Below are 17165 nucleotides of genomic sequence, written 5' to 3'. Positions count from 1 at the left end.
ACCCGGTCAGTCTCTAGGTGTTTCCACAATAGAAATGTCACCTCATAACAATGCAGAGTGTCTGAGTGAAAGGTTAGTTATTTCGGTTTCTCTTATTAGTTTCCTTGATGTTATTTTCTGATCAGTGTAAAGTTCCTGTCATGTGAGTCACAGGATGACTGGCCAGAGAACAATGCCTGGGGTTAATCTGTGGATGGGTGTGGGGGCGTTTGCCATCACTGGAAGGGCACATGGCCCCTTGGATGTCTCACATCTGCCCTGTCCAGCTAAGATCAGGGCCCCATCACACTGGTGCTGCAAAGACATATAGTGGGAGATAGACCCAGCTGAGCCTGAGATCAAGGCCACGTTGTACCAGGTGCTGCACAGACAGAGAGTGGGAGGTAACCCCTGTCCCAGCTGAGACCCAGGGCCCCATTGTGCCAGGTGCTGCACACACACAGAATGGGACTAGCCCTGCCTCAAAAAGCTCACTGTCTAAACAGACCCACACAGGGTGGGAAGCAGAAGGAGCGGGTTCCCCTTGTACAGCTGGGGAGCTGAGACACAGAGGCTCTGATCTACAGCGGGATTTAGGCATCTCTGTGAACCACAAAACATCTCCTCAGCAGCTGCCACTCTCTATATTTAAACTACGTCATCTCTGTCTCCACCATCTTGGATTTGCTAAACGTAAACTGTCGTTCATTTCAACTTATTTGGAGCCTTAATCTTAAAACTAATGACTGTTTTAAGAAAATCAAAGTGTCCCGATACTGTCACTGTCATAATTATGTCACTTGGGAGAGCTGGAATTTTTGTGATATTTAAACCCTTTCCGAGGTTTTTCTGCGAGCCTCTGTTAAGGTGCTGCAAGGTATTTCCGAACATTCAGAGCAAAAATCTCTTGCTACAGGCGGAGCTTGTATGTTGGGCCGTAGCCGGGAGGCGTGATCAGAGGCTACTTGGCTCCACCCAAAGGGAGGCAGTGATCTCTCTAGTGGGTAGGGTGCTGCCCACCCAGGATGTGGGAGATCCTTGGCTCAAGTCCCCTCTCTGCATGATGGAGAGAAGGGGTTTGAATAGGAATCTGCCCCCTATCAGCTAAGTGCCCTAATCCATTTGGCAAAAGTCTGCCTGGCTTCAGGAGAGAGCTCCTGGCTTTGGATCGCAAAATAGGCACCAAAGTCCCTGAGAGGGACACGGTTTAGGACAACCCCCTCTTGTTGGCATCCCCCCTTAGCTAGCTTAGCCGGCCCCCACCTAGCTCACTCCCATTCTCAGGTGCCCATAGAGCTGGTGGGGGGGGGGAGCCCAGGGCTGGCATAGCAGTGGGGCTGTCTTTGAGGTGCATCGTCAGAGCTGCGTAGAGAGACCAGGCCTGGAAAGGCAGGAGGGGAGGTGCCCAAATCCAGCATGGAAAACTGCGGGAGCTAATGGCCAGGAAACCAATCAGGTTCCTTAGCAATGACTAGGGCTCAAGAGAAACAACTGTAAACTCCTATAGAGCCGGAGGAGAGCGAGACCCTGTCCATAGAATTCCAGAGCAGGACTCTACCATCCTATTTACTTCAGACCATTTCTCCAGTCTCTCCAGATCATTTTGAATTTTAATCCCATCCTCCAAAGCACTTGCAAGCCCTCCCAGCTTGGTATCATCTGTAAACTTTATGTGTGTTCTCTCTATGCCATGATCTAAATCACTGATGAAGCTATTGAACAGAACCAGACCCAAAACTGATCCCTGTGGGACCCCACTCGATATGTCCCTCCAACTTGATTGTGAACCATTGATAACTACTCTCTGGGAACAGTTTTCCAACCAGTTATGCACCCAACTTATAGTAGCTCCACCTAGGCTATGAATGTCACTCGCTAAGCAGAGGGCAGTGATGCCAAAGCCCTGGGAAAGTCTGAGGCGATAGGAAGAGACGGTCGTGTTTGGTGCTTTGCACTGCGATTACAGAGTTACAGATACAGTTCTCCGTGCATCTTTAGTGCTTGAAAACACAGCTGCTCAGATCAGTTTAGACTCCTTGTTTCTATTTAGTTTCACTCGAGATGAACTCACTGATAAGCTGGTCTGGAGGGTGAGCGCCTTAGAGCTGGTGTGGGGACAGAGCTGGGAGGAAAGATAACCCGGAGGCTGCAGCAGCCGTGATGTGCTGGGCTTCCCAGTGAAATCCCTCGGTGCTGAGATCCCTAAGACCTGGGCTAAGAGGCAGAACCTTGAACCATGGCCTTGCAGTGAGCGGCAGAAGTGGTAGCAAAGGCAGTGAGCAGCAACCAGCCATGAGTGGGGTGCGGCAGAGGGCCAGGGGGATCTCCATCCATTGGACTTTCATACCACGAGGTGGGAAACTGAGGCAAAGGACACTGCCCAAGACACGGTGAGGCGAGTGTTTTACTTATTGTCACTTTTCTATCGGTTACTTACTTTTGAGTCGCTGTGGTGCTGGTGAGTGGGGAAGTTTTGACTCTTTGAAGTGCCCAGAGGTGGGGTTAATTTACCCAGGTTACCGGGCGGGATCTCAAGCCAGTTCTGTTTTCTGATATTAAGAGGAACCTCTAGATATGGAGCCCAGCTCTTTGTTGCTGCTGACACTGCCTGGCCGAAGGGTGCAAATTAAATCCTCTAGGACTTTGGCTAAGGGTTTTGCCTGCGTGTTGTTATTACTTATTTGTTGAGGCCCTGACCGCATGGTGCAAGGTGCTGCACAAATCGAGAGCAGCAGGAGGGATTGGAATCCAGGGAAGGCATGACATTGTGTGGGTCTCTCCTTGGGCCCAGCTTGTCACGGGGCAAGTGGAGGTTTGGCCAAGGGTGACCTGGGAACAGCTCTGGCCTGTTCTCACGCCCCACTCCATTGCTGTTCGGAGCAGAGCTCCCCTCTTCCTGTCTGGCTGCGGCTCGGCGAGCGGATCACCTGGGAATGGAGGGGACAATGAGCAGCGACTACAGCACCAGCAGAGCAAGCGTGTGGCTGCTGGGATCTGGCCCCAGCCTGCTATTTCTGCACCGGACACTATTACCGTGCAAGCTGCTGCCTGCAGGGACAGGCTCCCACCTGGGGATACGGCCTGCAGCAGCCACAGCCAGGGGTGCTGTGAGCTCACAGGCCGGGTCTGTGACTTCATGCAGAGCAGGGGCCCACGTGCGTCTGAGCCATGACTATAAGTAGCTCCCTGCACATGGGACTTGGCTGGCCGCGGCTTTGGTTCCTGCATTTGCACTTTGCTGCAGCTTCAACCCTCTCATTGCATGAGCTGGGCCTGGTACTTCCAGTCAGCCGGCAGCCTCCTTTATTCTGGGGCTGCCGATGAGCAGCCGATGGGGGCAGCCCCCTCAGGGCCACAGGACCTCGCCCCCTAGGCACAGCTGCAGCAGAGACCGTCGTGCTCAGCTGGAGTGATTGAACCGCTTGCTACAGTTCAGACACTGGCCATTTGCTCCTGTGCACTGATGGGCTGTGACAGACGGGCCCAGCCCCCATGGAGCTCTGGGTATGCAGCCCCCGGCGCAAGGGGCAGGGGCCTGCTCTCAGCTGGGCCCCACTGCCCCAGTGCTCCAGTGGGAACAGAGGGGGCAGGATCCAGGCCTGCCCGCAGCTGGGAAATAGCCAGCCCTGCCGGGGAGGTGTCACAGCCTCGGCCAGACCAGGTGTCTGCAACCTGGCAGAGAGTGTGAGATGGGGCAGCCGCTCCCTACGCCCCAGGCTGAGCCACACACAGGCCTCCTGGCCACCCCCAGGGAACCTTCAGGATCTTTTCTGCCACAGGTGCTTGGGCTCAGTGGGGGCCCCACAACTTCTGCCGTGAGCCTTGCACTCCAGGAGGCTGATCCTGGACCACGTACCACCCCCTGCCCAATAGCTCTTGCCAGCTGAGCCACCTCGGGGATGGAGACTCAGCATGAGGTGCTTTGCGGCTGAGGTGCCACCAGAGGCTCAGGGGTGCATGAGCCCCACACGCCCAGCACCCACTGACACATACAGAACCGCTAACACACTGAGACCCACACACATGCACCTGACACAGCCCAGACCAACCCGACATACTACAGCACACACAGACCCACACACCCAGATCCACTGACTGACAGACAGACACACTGACCCCTCCTAACACACACAAAGCCCCCCACACACCGACACCCACCAAACCAACACCCTACATCAGGGGTGGGCAAACTATTTGGCCTGAGGGCCACATTGGGGTTCCAAAACTGTACAGAGGGCCAGGTAGGGAAGGCTGTGCCCCCCAAACAGCCTGGCCCCCACCCCCATCCACCGCCTCCCACTTCCCACCTTGTGACTGTCCCCCTCAGAACCCTCCACCCATCCAACACCCCCAATCCTTGTCCCCTAACCGCCTCCTCCTAGGACTCTCCACCTCTAACCGCCCCCACAGCAAGCTGAGGCTGTGGGGGAGGGACAGTAGAGAGGGGCTGGGGGGCGAGCCTCCCTGGCTGGGAGCTCAAGGGCTGGGCAGGACGGTCCTGTGGGCTGGATGTGGCCCTCGGGCCATAGTTTTCCCACCTCTGCCCTACATGCACCATTAACACTTATCCTCACCTAGCCAACCTGGCACACCCACAGTGTAACTGACGCTGCCTGGATCTGCTGAGAGCCTGAGCCTGTTCCTGCGAGAGGGAGATTCGCCCATCTCTGGGAGAAGGAGGAGCTGCCCCAAGAGCGACTAATACAGTGACGCTGCTTGGGTCTGCTGAGAGCTTGAACCTGTTGCTGTGAGGGGAGGGAACTGCCCTAATCATCTTGTTAGACTGTTAATTCTGAACCCTACAGATGACACCCTGCAGCACACTAGACACTGCAAATATTGGGACAGCATCAAATAAATGGTATTCACTATCAAAATAAAGAGCACAGGGTGTGGCTGCTCTGGCTGGGCTGTTCATTTCATATTGACTTCAGTAAAACCCTCCATTGATAAAATGTCTGTGCAGAATCCCCCCAAGAGCAGCAGACTTCTTCAGTTTTAATGCCAGAGGAGTTGAGTTAAACAAACTCCTTTTTTTCAGAATGGCACAGACGCCCAGCAGCCCCCAGCCCAGATCCTGCTGCGGGCTGCACAGCCATGGGAGCAAAGCCAATAGATCCCCCCAGCTCATCCCCACACCCTTCCCCACCAGGAGCAGCAGCTCCCCACACAGCTGCCCCCAAGGCTGCTCCAGTCGGCTGTAGAATCCATGGGGCCTTGATTGCAGCCATAACTTTGTAAGTGTCAGTGCTGAATGCCCGATCCAGCCCTGCAGCCTCCCAGGGGCTTTCATCAGGCCCAGAGGGAGCAGTTCAGAGCCAAAGGTTTCTGAGCAGCACACAACAAAACAGGGATGTGCAGACATGAGGGCATCCGCCAGCGGGCCCCGGCCCAGGAGCATCTCAGACAGCCAGGTCCCTAACTGGGTGAAATTCAACAGACCAGATCCCCAGCGGGTGTGAATCAGCCGTGCTCCATTGGAGTCATTCTCCCAGCAGAGGATCTGGCCCTTGGTGTCTGATGTGCCGGGGCCCTGAGAAGCTGTGGGAGAGGCAGAGCACAGGAGCCGTTGCGGTTTCTGTCCCACACAGCCCCCGAAGCGCGGGAGCAGGGCCGGCTTTAGGTCTATTCCACCAATTCCCCCGAATCGGGCCCCGCGCCTTAGAGGGCCCCGCACGCAGTGAGAATCCCTTCCCTGACTAGAGGCACCTTTTTAATTTTTATTCACTTGGCGGTGCTCTGAGTCTTCGGCAGCACTTCAGTGGCGGGTCCTTTGCTCGCTCCAGGTCTTTGGCGGCACTTTGGCTATGGGCGGCGGGTCCTCAGTGCCACCGAAGACCTGGAGCGAGTTAAGGACCCGCCGCTGAAGACTCGGAGCACCGCCCGGCGAGTACAAGCCCCACGTGTTTTTTTACTTATGTTTTTTTTTTTTTTTTAGTCATCCCTGCCGGGGCCCCGTCGAAACTGTTCGAATTGAGACCTGCACTTCCTAAAGCCGGCCCTGCGCGGGAGGCAGGTCAGAGAGTGACTGATTGGGAGGCAGGTCAGAGAGTGGCTGTCGCTGGTATTTAAGCCCAAGGGGCTGGAGCTGCTGGGCTGTTTGCAGAGCGGATTTTGACCAGGGATTCTCACCAGGGCCGGCTTTAGGAAGTGCGGGGCCCAATTCGAACAGTTTTGACGGGGCCCCGGCCGGGATGACTTAAAAAAAAAAAAAAACCTTAAAAAAAACCACCTTTCATTTCTTACATGTATTATTTACATGTATTATTTACTTTCCATGACTAGATACATAATAACAAAATTATATATTACGTACATTACATAATATTGTATATGGCTCTTTTCTTACTCCCACTTGGGTACTTTCTACAAATATCTCTTGCCCATATTGATAGAAGTCACCACATTCTAAAAGAATATTAATTATAGATTTCCACTTTCATATTAGGAAAATAATTTATGTTTTGATAGTTGTACAACTGATTTTCTTCAATAATGTTTATTTTATGCCCCCTCCTTCCCCCCAGCACCGCCCGGCCCTGTGGAAACACTGCCCCCACCAGCGCCGCTCACCTCGCAGAAAAACCCTCCTTCCTCAGCGCCACCCCATCAAAACAGCTGTGGGCCAAAGAGGAAGGTTTGAGGGGGAGGTGGGAGAAATGGCACACATAGGCAAAAAGAAGTATTCCATTCTATGCATCCAAAGAAGTAGGCTGTAGCCCATGAAAGCTCATGCTGAAATAAATTTTTCAGGTGAAAGGTGCCACAATTACTCCTGTTCTTTTTGCGGATACAGACTAACACGGCTGCTACTCTGAAACCTGGCACACATAGGGTGACCAGATCACAGCAGTAAAATAGGACCCACCCCCTCCCAGCTCGGCCCCACCATCACACCCCTCCTCACCCCCTAGTCCCCCCACTGACTTGCTGCGTCCCTCCTAGTCAGTCCCCCACCCACCAATCGCCTCCTTTCACTTTCTCCCTCCCCTGCCAGAAACCTCCATACCCGCCCCTAAACCCTCTGCTGGCTCACTGCTCGCCTCTTTGCCCACTTGCCGCTTGCCCACCCGCTCGCCCCCGACTCGCCACTGCACCTCCCCCCCAGTACATAGCCTTATTCAAAGACTCAGTGGTCACTATATTACTGCACACAGCAGTCAGTCAATGCAGTTGTAGATAAATCTCTGCATTATGCATTTTTGTATAACTTTGACATGACTTTGTATTGAACCTTAGTAATATGTTATAGCAGGCCCCTAAGGTAGTATAATTAAGGTAAAAGAAAAATGTCTTTTTGCTAGAAGTAGAATAAGATCTTCTCTCCACTTTGTAATCAATTGCCCTATTGAATGAATGAGGTGTGAATGAGGAAGGTGTGGAAGGCAGCACCTCCAGACAGTTGCAATCCTTGGAGAGGGGCTGGAAGCCAGACCAAGGAGCTTTGCCCAGGGCTGAGTGGGACGGAGTTTGGGTGCTGGGTGCAGGCTCCGGACTGGGGTGCAGGAAGAGTGGAGGGGTGCAGGCTCTGGGAGGGCATGCGGAGGGGTGGGTGCAGGCTTTGGGACAGAGTTTGGGGGCTGGAGGGTGGTGTTGAGGGGAAGGGACTGCCATGTAGCTTCCTTCCTCCCCTGTTGTCCCTCACCATAGCCTCAGTGGGGGATGGAGCTGCCCCTTTCCCAGTGTTTGCAGGAGTAGTGGCTGGGGGGAAACCCAGTCAAACTCTGGTTTTACTCTTTCACTGATGGGTCACTTAAACCCCTTACAAACTCCTTCCCGCCTCTCTCACTCCCCTTTTCTACTGGGCTTGTTTGATCTTTTTGGTGGAGCCAGATGAAAACCACAAACCCCAGTGAGAGCAACAGTCTGGAAGACTAGACTGAACCCACCACCCAGCCTAGTCCATCCCAGAGCCCAGGACTGAAGGCAAATGTCCCCTCACCCCCAGGCCACCTGCTTCCACTCCTGGCCTCTCCCAGCACTGCCAATGATTCTGTGTGGCTGCATCAGGTGGGATTTCAAGCAGACCCCTCAACCCCCCGCTAAATTCACCCCTGTTTTGCGACCACTCTGCACCAAGAGCACCTACCTTCCCTGCCCTAAAGCTGCTGGATGGCTAGAAAGCTGAGCTGGGCATTTGATTGATCTAGAATATTATCATGCCCCCCCCCACAAAGCCTTAATATCCACAAAGCTTTGGGGGGGGGGGCTATTCCACCCCAAGCCGATCTATTTCATTGTTGCAGGGCAAATGAAGGAGCCATGGTTTAATGGAAATATTCAGCCCCTACAGCGGTCTTGCAGCAGGGAAAGCAGAGTTGATGGGAAGGGAACTGGTTTGGATAGGAGCCCCCGTCCTCCTCCTTTGCAAATAATTTGGAGAGGGGAATCTGATCACTCAGTTCCTCAGTTTCCCCTCCTGCGGGGGAAGGGGGGAAAGGGAGTTAAAAGTCTCAGCCTGCCGTGTTGCAGACCTTTTGCATTCTCCCCTCTTGATGTATTTGATTTCCTCCTCCAAACCTCCCTCTCTCTCACCTGGAGTTCACAGCACTAAGTACCGGCTCCGGGCTTTTTTCCTGGGTTACATGATCCCAACTTTAGTTTTGAAACAGACACAGGCAGGCACAAGCTCACCCTCAAACAGCAACTCCACATAAACCACAAAACCAACCCAATATTACAAACCTCCGGGGAATCACACGGGCAAACACTCACCGCTGGAAGCCCCAGCAGCTGCTCCGGTGACTGAGGTCCACTGCAGAGATTCCTCTCTCCCACCGGGCCAGAAGCTCCCTCCTGGTCTCCTCCAGGTGAGTGCTGGGGGTGGGGGAGGGGAAGTAAGGCTGAAAAGCACATGTGCCTTCTCCCTCCCTCCCGACCTGCAAGTACAGCCAGGGGCCGCCTCTGCCTCAGCCGGCCAGCGTCTCTAGTTGCCTAGCAACAGCTGCTGCTTCCGGGAGAGACTCTGCACTGCGGGGTCCTCTCAGGGGCGGGGCCCAATACGGGGGAATCGGGCAAATCGGCTTAAGGCCGGCCCTGGCCCCACCTCCAGTGCAGGGGTGGGGAATGCAGCTATAAAGAGAGAGGCTGGGAGCTGAGAGCCCATCACTGGGGATCTGGTGTGAGCCTCTGTCAGTGAGTGACGGCACCTCCTACTCCTGCACCATGAAAACCATGGTGAGTACCCCCTGCTCCATCTCGTCCTGCCCCATAGAAATCCTGGGAAGGCCCCTACCCCTTCACCTCCTCCTGCCCCATGGTAACACTGGTGATTCCCTCCTGCCCCAGGGGGTCCCACTGCTGGTAGCACAGCAGGGGCCAGGGCCAGGAGATGTGGGTTGGGGGTCTCTGGGTCTGTGCTCCAGACTCAGGGGAGCTGACACTGTGGGGTCTTGTGCAGGTGCCAGGATGGATGCCCAAGGCTAGACTCCTGCTGCTGCCCCTTCTCCTCTGCTTTGGGCCAGAGACCACCGGGAGCATCAACCCGGACGCGCTCAAAACGATCGTGGATTACGTCCACCAGTAAGTGTCTGGCCTGGGAGCGGAGACGCCTTGGTCCTGCCCCACACCACTAGCCACAAAGGGAACAGCAGCGACCCCTAGTGTCTGCTGGTATCACAGGGTTAGCTAGAGCCACTGCCTCAGAACTGGTGATTCAGGGGATGCAGGTGGAGATGGAACCTAGAGCTCGGAGGGGTGTTTGGGGAGGTGCAGGGGAGATGTAATGCATAGCTGGGACAGGTTATTTTGGGGAGCAGGGGGGAGATGGACCCCGAGCTGTGAGGGGGAGATTCTGGGGGTGCAGCTGAAGACTCGGAGCACCGCCCAGTGAGTACAGTGGTAGCAGATGACAGAACAAGGAGTAATGGTCTCAAGTTGCAATGCGGGAGGTTAGGTTGAATATTAGGAAAAACTGGTGAAGCACTGGAATGTGTTCCCTAGGGAGGTGGTGGAATCTCCTTCCTTAGAGGTTTTTAAGGTCAGGCTTGGCAAAGCCCTGGCTGGGATGATTTAGTTGGAAATTGGTCCTGCTTTGAGCAGGGGGGTGATTCTGGGGATGCAGGGGACATGGAGACCAAGCGGGAACAGTGATTCTGTGGATGCAGAAAGAGATTGAGCCCCAAGCTGTGAGGGAATGAGTCTCCGAGTGCAGGAGACAGATGGGGCCCATAGCTTGCTGATTCTGGGGCTACAGGAGGAGATGGGGCCCAGAGCTGTGAGGGGTTTATTCTGGGGGTGCAGGGGGAGATGGAAGCCAGAGCTTGGAGTAGGCTATTCTGGGAGTGTAGGGGGTAGATGGAGTCTGAGCTGGGAGGATGATTCTGGGGAGGTAGGAGGAGATGGAGCCTTGAGTTGGAAGGGGTGATTCTGGGGCATTGAGGGGGGACACAGGGCCCAACCTGGGAGGGTGTGATTCTGGGGGTTGAGGGGGAGATGGAGCCCAGTGCTGGCAGGGATGATTCTTGGCTCTAGGAATCCGGCCGCCCCAAGCAGGGTGGCATGCCGCAGGGGGCGCGCTGCCGGTCGCCGGTCCCGCGGCTCCGAGGGACCTCTTGCAGACGTGCCTGCAGAGGGACCGCTGGTCCCACGGCTCCAGTGGAGATACCACAGTCATGCCTGCGGGGGGTCCACCGGAGCTGCGGGACCAGCACACCCTCCGCAGTCATGCCTGCGGGAGGTTCGCTGGTCCTGCGGCTCCAGTGGACCTCCCGCAGGCATGACTGCGGAAGGTCCGCCGGAGCTGCCTGCCGCCCTGCTGGCAAAATGCCGCCCCACGCGCGCGCTTGGCGCACTGGGGTATGGAGCCAGCCCTGATTCTTGGGGTTGTGGAGGGAGATGAAGCCTGAGCCGGGAGAGGTGATTCTAGGAGTGCAGGGGGGACATGGAGCCATGAGCTGAGAGGGTGATTCTTCAGGTACAAAGGAAGATGGGGCCCCGAGATGGGAGGGGTTATTTTGGCGGTGCAGGGGAAGATGAAGCCCAGAGCTGAGAGGATGATCTTGGGGTTCAGGGAGGAGATGTAGCCCATAGCTTGTTGATTCGGGGTTACAGGGGTAGATGGATCCCAACCTGCAGGGGTGATTCTGGTTATTCTGGGGGTACAGGTGGAGATGGAGGGGTGCCCCAAATTGGGAGGAATGATTCTGAGGTTTCAGGGGGGAGATGGAGTCCAGAGCTGGGAGAGTGATTCTGGGAAGGTAAGGGGAGATGCAGCCTTGAGTTGGAAGGGATGATTCTGGGAGTACAGTAGGAGATAGGGCCCAAGCTGGAGAGGTGATTCTGGTGGTGCAGGGGGGAGATGGAGACAGAATTATGAGGGGGTTATTCTGGGTGTGTAGGGGGGAGATGGAACCCTGAGCTGAGAGGGTGATTCTAGGGATGCAGGGGGAGATGGGGCCTGGAGCTTTTAGGAGTGGTTCTGGGGGGAGATGGAGCCCGAGATGAGAGGGATGATTTTGGGGCTTCAGGGGGAGATAGAGCATCGAGCTGGGAGGGTGATTCTTGGGAGATAGGGGGAGATGGAGGCTGCAGTTGGAAACGGATGATTCTGGTTATTCAGGAGGAGATGAAGCCGTGAACTGGCAGGGGTGATTCTTGGTGTTCAGGAGGAGATGAAGCCTGACCTGAGAGGTTACCGTGGGGGTGCCAGGGGAGATGGAGCCCAGAGCTATGAGGGTGGTTCTTGGGGTTGTGGGGAGAGATGAAACCCTGGACAGGAATGGGGGTCTGGGAAGGTTGAGGGAGGACATGGAGCTTGAGCTGGGAGGAGTGATTCTGGGGATGCAGAGGGAAATGTAGCCCAATGTGGGAGAGGTGATTCTGGGGTTCTGGGGCACATGGAGATGGAGCTGGGAACGGTGATTCTCAGGGTGCAGGCAGAGATGGAGGGAGTGATTCTGGAAGTGCAGGGGGGGGGGACATGGAGCCCGAGCTGGGAGGGTGATACTGGGGGTACAGAGGAAGATGGGACCCTGAGCTGTAAGGGGGTGATTTTGCAGGTTCAGGGGGAGATGGAGCCCAAGCTGGGAGGGCTGATTTTGGGGATTCAGGGAGAGGTGAAGCCATGAGCTGGGAGGGGTTATTCTGTGGTTGCAGGGAGTAGATGAAGCCCATAGCTGGGAGGGGTGATTATGGGGGTTCATGGGGAGATGGAGCCCAGAGCTGTGAGGGGGTTATGCAGGGAGTGCAGGGGTAGATGGATCCCAACCTGGGAGGAATGATCCTTGGTGTTAAGGGGACATGGATCCCCCCCACTGGGAGTGGGGATTCTGGAGCTTCAGTGGTTGATGGGGCCCTGAGCTGGGAGGGGTGATTCTGGGTGTGCTGGTGGGGAGATGGAGTCGCAAGATGGGAGGAGTGAGCCCTGCTTTCTCACCTCCTGTCCCTCACCCCCTATGCCATCCCCAGGAGATAGAGAAGCTCTGAGGAAGCAGGAGGGACACAAGACCCCAAGATGGGAGGGGTGATTCTGGGGGTGCAGGGGGGAGATGGGGCCCAGAGCTGTGACAGGTTTCAGAGTAGCAGCCGTGTTAGTCTGTATCTGCAAAAAGAACAGGAGTACTTGTGGCACCTTAAAGACTAATAAATTTATTTTAGCATGAGCTTTCGTGAGCTGCAGCTCACTTCTTCGGATGCATAGAATGGAACACACAGACAGGGGATATTTATACATACAGAGAACGTGAAAAGGTGGAAGTATGCATACTCATCTCAATTGATTAGACTCTTCCTGTTGGTATGCATACTTCCACCTTTTCATGTTCTCTGTATGTATAAATATCCCCTGTCTGTGTGTTCCATTCTATGCATCCGAAGAAGTGAGCTGCAGCTCACGAAAGCTCATGCTAAAATAAATTTGTTAGTCTTTAAGGTGCCACAAGTAGAGCTGTGACAGGAGTTTCTGGAGGTGCAGGGGGAGGATGAATGTTTGTGGGCTGTGCAGGTGTTTGCACAGTTCATGCTCATTAACCCCGTGCTCAGTGTGTGATTTCCCCGTGGCTCACACTTGCCCTGCCCCCTCTCCTCCAGGTATCGCCCTCCCCCCCCCATCGTTCAGTATGCGGTGGCCATCTCCTTGCCGCAGTCTGTGTGCCAAGGCACCAACCTAAAGAAGCTACAGAAGCACCTGCCCGTGACTGAGCTCCAGATGATGCAAAGCACTCTGAAGACAGATCATCTGTACGAGGGGAATCACACCGTCGCCGCCAAACCCAACAAAAGTGACAACCACTCCCTGCACTCTGAGTGGCTGATGTTCCGTCTGGACCAGAACAACGTGAGTTCCGTCTCCCGCCTCCTGGACAAGGCCCGAGGCCAGAACAAGTGCTGCGTGACCCAAGCCTTGGCAGAATGGTTTGGTAGCAACCGCTACACCAAGTGGTTTCTGAACAACCCATGCGGCTGGAACCGCTGCTTTGTCTTCTTCACCTATTTCGCTCCCTGCCTGGGCACCTGCCTCAGCTTGAAGGACGACCACCGCATCCAGCAACTCATGGACGGGATCTTTGGTGCCATAGATGAAGACCGCCGCGCCTTGGCCTTCAAGGAGGTTTTCGGCCAAGACAGAGGGCGGGGGAAGCAGTTTGTATGGAACTCATGGCAAACGCTCTGTAATGTGCCCATGTACCAGTGCGATGACCAGGGCTGCCACAGCTGCAAAGAGAAGGATGTCAACAAGAACTCCTGCCTAACAGCAGTGAAAAACCCAGCCCCGAAAGCAGCCCAGGGGGGCAGATGCCAAGTTGGGAGGAGATTGTAAGCTGCAATGCAATCAATCAACAACCAGCCCATCCATCGTTCAATCCATCTGTCCATCCATGAACCCATCTGTCTGTCAACCCATCCATCCGTCAACCAATCTGTCCATCATCCTTCAACCCATCTGTCAACACACTCATCCATCAGCCCATCGATCTGTCAGCCCAGCTGTCCATGTCTCTCACATACGTCTCCTTCTATGTCGCTCTCTCATTTCAAGGTGCCCATCTCTTAGTATCTGGGCACTGTGTTTGCCCTGTGATCTTTTCTCCCTTTCTCTATATATCTCATTTCCAGGGTTCCCATGCCCCTAATATGTGGGCCCTGGATTTCCCCTAAAAATTTGCCCGCCTTTCCTAGTCCAGCAGACAGGGCCGTCCTTAGGATTTATGGTGCCCTAGGCAGGCTTATTAAACTGGTGCCCCTGTTAGGGTGTTAAATGACAATATAAATGGCAACACAGCACTGCTTTCATGCTTAGTTCACCCCCCAGCCTGCTGGTCCAACAGCTGCAGTAGAGGAGGAGATAGGTGGAAAACTGCAGGACCCCAAAATCCACCTCTTGGGGTGCAGAGTGGCAACAGCAGCAGCAAACTCTCAGGTCCGATCACACGCCAATGGGCACCACTGCCAGCCCAATGGACCACGGTGAAGTTAGCATAGCATCTGATCTCAGGGACAGGGCACCCATGGAACCACTGGAGCTCATCCTGCCCTGTGCAGCTCCCTCTGGATGAGATGGATCACTGCCAGTCCGGAGGAGAGAGGTGTTCCCCAGCTAGGGTGACCAGATCCAGATGTCCTGATTTTATAGGGCCAGTCCCAATATTTGGGGCTTTGTCTTATATAGGCACCAATTACCCCCACCTAGGGTGACCAGAGAGCAAGTGTGAAAAATCAGGACAGGTGGTGGGGGGGAATAGGAGCCTATATAAGAAAAAGACCCAAAAATTAGGACTGTCCCTATAAAAGTGGGATATCTGCTCACCCTACCCCAACCCGCGTCCTGATTTTTCGCACATGCTATCTGGCTATTCCCAGCCCAGCCCTGTGTGACCATTCCAATCCTGGCTGCCTACTGAGGAAGTGAGTTACTTTCACTTTCATTCCTCAGCAGGCAGCCAGCCAGCCTCCCCCGGCCCCCAGCACCTCACCCAACCCAGCCCTGGGAGAGAGAAAGGGCGGGTGCTCCATGGGGCAGGGGGGGAGAAGAATGGACATTATGGGGGACAACAAAAGATACTGCCAGAGCCACGGAGCCTGCCTCACCTCCTGCCAGGGGAAAAAGTCACACTCACAGGTGAGTTCCTTCCCCACTCCTCCTCCCTCCCCTTCCCAGAGACTTCCCAGCAGCCAATCCCCTCCCTCAGACTGTGCTGCATTCGACTCTCTCTAGGACCCAGCAGCCTGCTCTTCCGTGCTCCACTGCTTCCCATCTGTCCGGGCTCCCGGCAGAGCGGTGCCCCCAGACCTAGTGGTGCCCTAGGCGGCTGCCTGTTCTGCCTATGGCTAAGGACGGCCCTGCCAGCAGATACATTTTCTCTGTCATATGATCGACACCAATAAAGCTTCAGAGCAGTCCTTGGACTCATGTCTCTGTCTGTGTGTCTGTCTCCTTCCTCCCTGGAGGTACCAGTTCCTCTGGCATCACCCCTCTGCAGGATGTATCACCCCCAACCTCCCAGACTGCAGTCCCTCATGCTCCCTATGCCTGCACCACACCACCCCAAGGGGGAGCTCCTAACTCCCACACCTCACATCCTGTACCCTAGATACCCACAGTGCATGTGATGGGGTGAGTGATCTCCACAGCCCCATGCCTGCCCTGCTTTCTCACCTCCTGTCCCTCACCCCCTATGCCATCCCCAGGAGATAGAGAAGCTGGACTCCTAGGGTCTCTCCCTAGCTCTGGGAGGGGTGTGGGGTCTAGTGGTTAGAGTGGGGGCTGGGAGCCAGGACTCCTGGGTTCTATCCTTGGCTCTGGGAGGAGAGTGAGGTCTAATGGGTCAGAGCAGGGAGATATGGGCCTCAGGACTCCTGGGTTCTATTGAGGGAAGGAGCAGGAGCTAATGATGAAATCATAGAGTCCTTCCCTGCTGCCATCTTGTGCCCATGTTAGACAATAGCTGCCTCTTTGCCAGTCCTGACCCCTGCTACCATCTAATGCTCCAGTATCACCGACTGACAGAGTGAGTTACTCCTAACTTTGGACAGCCTGTCTAATAGGTGACCTCCTTATACTGTATTTGCAAGGGTGGGCCCAGTGGTGCCACTCTCCCAAAACTGGGCCCCCTCACTTCAGCACCCCCGTTTCTCACCCAGGCACACCAGAGGGCCCACATGACTTCAGACCTCTGGAAGAGACGAGACCTCTTGGGAACAATCCACTCAGCAGATTGTCACATCCTGGGGTGCAAACCAGACCAGTGAGGGGTTGTATTACAACCTGCCATGCAACCTTGCCTGCCTCAGTTTCCCCCTCTACACAACAGATCATGTTTCCCCGCTGTCATAAGCTTGGAGTCTTTACATGTACCAGCGTGGGATAGTGTTACCATGAGGCCTTGTGACATGAGACGTATCTTCATTCACCTTTTCTATCAATGCCCAAGAGTGTACCATTTTGTATTTTTTCAAAGGGCTTCTCACCAATGCCAAGTCCCCATTTCAAAAGAGCATTCACACGTGTATTGGTCCTAGTAGGCCTTTTGTTTAGACTGACTGTCCCTGAGGTTAGTCAGAGCCACATCCGTCGTGGCTCACCCGCTGCCTCAGTTTCCCCTTCCCAGGAGCCTCTGATGAGATCTAGGTGTCCCCTCACTTTCCTTGCATAGAGAAGATCAAATGGGGAGAACCCCGTCAATTCTTGGGGCACCTCCTGTGAAAGTAGAATGAATTATATTGTAAAAGTAGAATGGATGAAAGAAATACTGTATGTTCCCTTAAGCAGGAATGAGGAATGTTGAGACAGGAAGAGAAACATTAAGGTATTGAACAATGGGTCCACTTAAGCTGATGGTGAGACATTAGCAGGAGATCGGTAAGAGTTAATAAGGAAATAAGATATGTGTGTCTAGCCCCAGGTAAACTTATCAGTTCTGCTCCCTTTGTCATCTTGTTAAGTTCGCACCCTTTTTATTTGTATAAATAAGGTAGTTTGGGCCATGCATGGCACTCACATTATCTGGGTGTATTGGCAGAGCGCTTTTGCTAATAAACAGAGTGGTCTGACAAATTGTGAGTCCTGAGTCGGACTTTGACACTCCCTATAAGCAAACAGGGTAGTGTTTCATCCCAGTCTTGATCTCTCTTATTTGTGTACCTGTTACCAGATTTGCCCATTACTTTGGGGTATGCTCATTTATTCGGGTTACTCGTCTGGGGAAGGGGATTCTGTAATTCTATCAATGTGCTGCTTGTGTCACTTG

General features: G+C 54.4%; 1 protein-coding gene across 1 annotated transcript; it reads left to right on the top strand.

Moving 5' to 3' along the window:
- The first annotated feature begins 9100 nt into the window (after positions 1 to 9100).
- Positions 9101 to 14218, top strand: LOC120394428. The gene is made up of 3 exons (XM_039518658.1): positions 9101 to 9156; positions 9380 to 9501; positions 13009 to 14218. The coding sequence occupies exons 1-3, from the start codon at positions 9145 to 9147 to the stop codon at positions 13736 to 13738; spliced, it is 864 nt and encodes a 287-aa protein (XP_039374592.1). The 5' UTR covers positions 9101 to 9144; the 3' UTR covers positions 13739 to 14218.
- The last annotated feature ends 2947 nt before the right edge of the window (positions 14219 to 17165 follow it).

This window comes from Mauremys reevesii, unplaced genomic scaffold (assembly GCF_016161935.1).
Source record: "Mauremys reevesii isolate NIE-2019 unplaced genomic scaffold, ASM1616193v1 Contig58, whole genome shotgun sequence".
NCBI classification, from domain to species: domain Eukaryota; kingdom Metazoa; phylum Chordata; order Testudines; family Geoemydidae; genus Mauremys; species Mauremys reevesii.
Note: the sequence above shows the minus strand (reverse complement) of the source record. Positions and strands in the feature narration are given on the sequence as shown.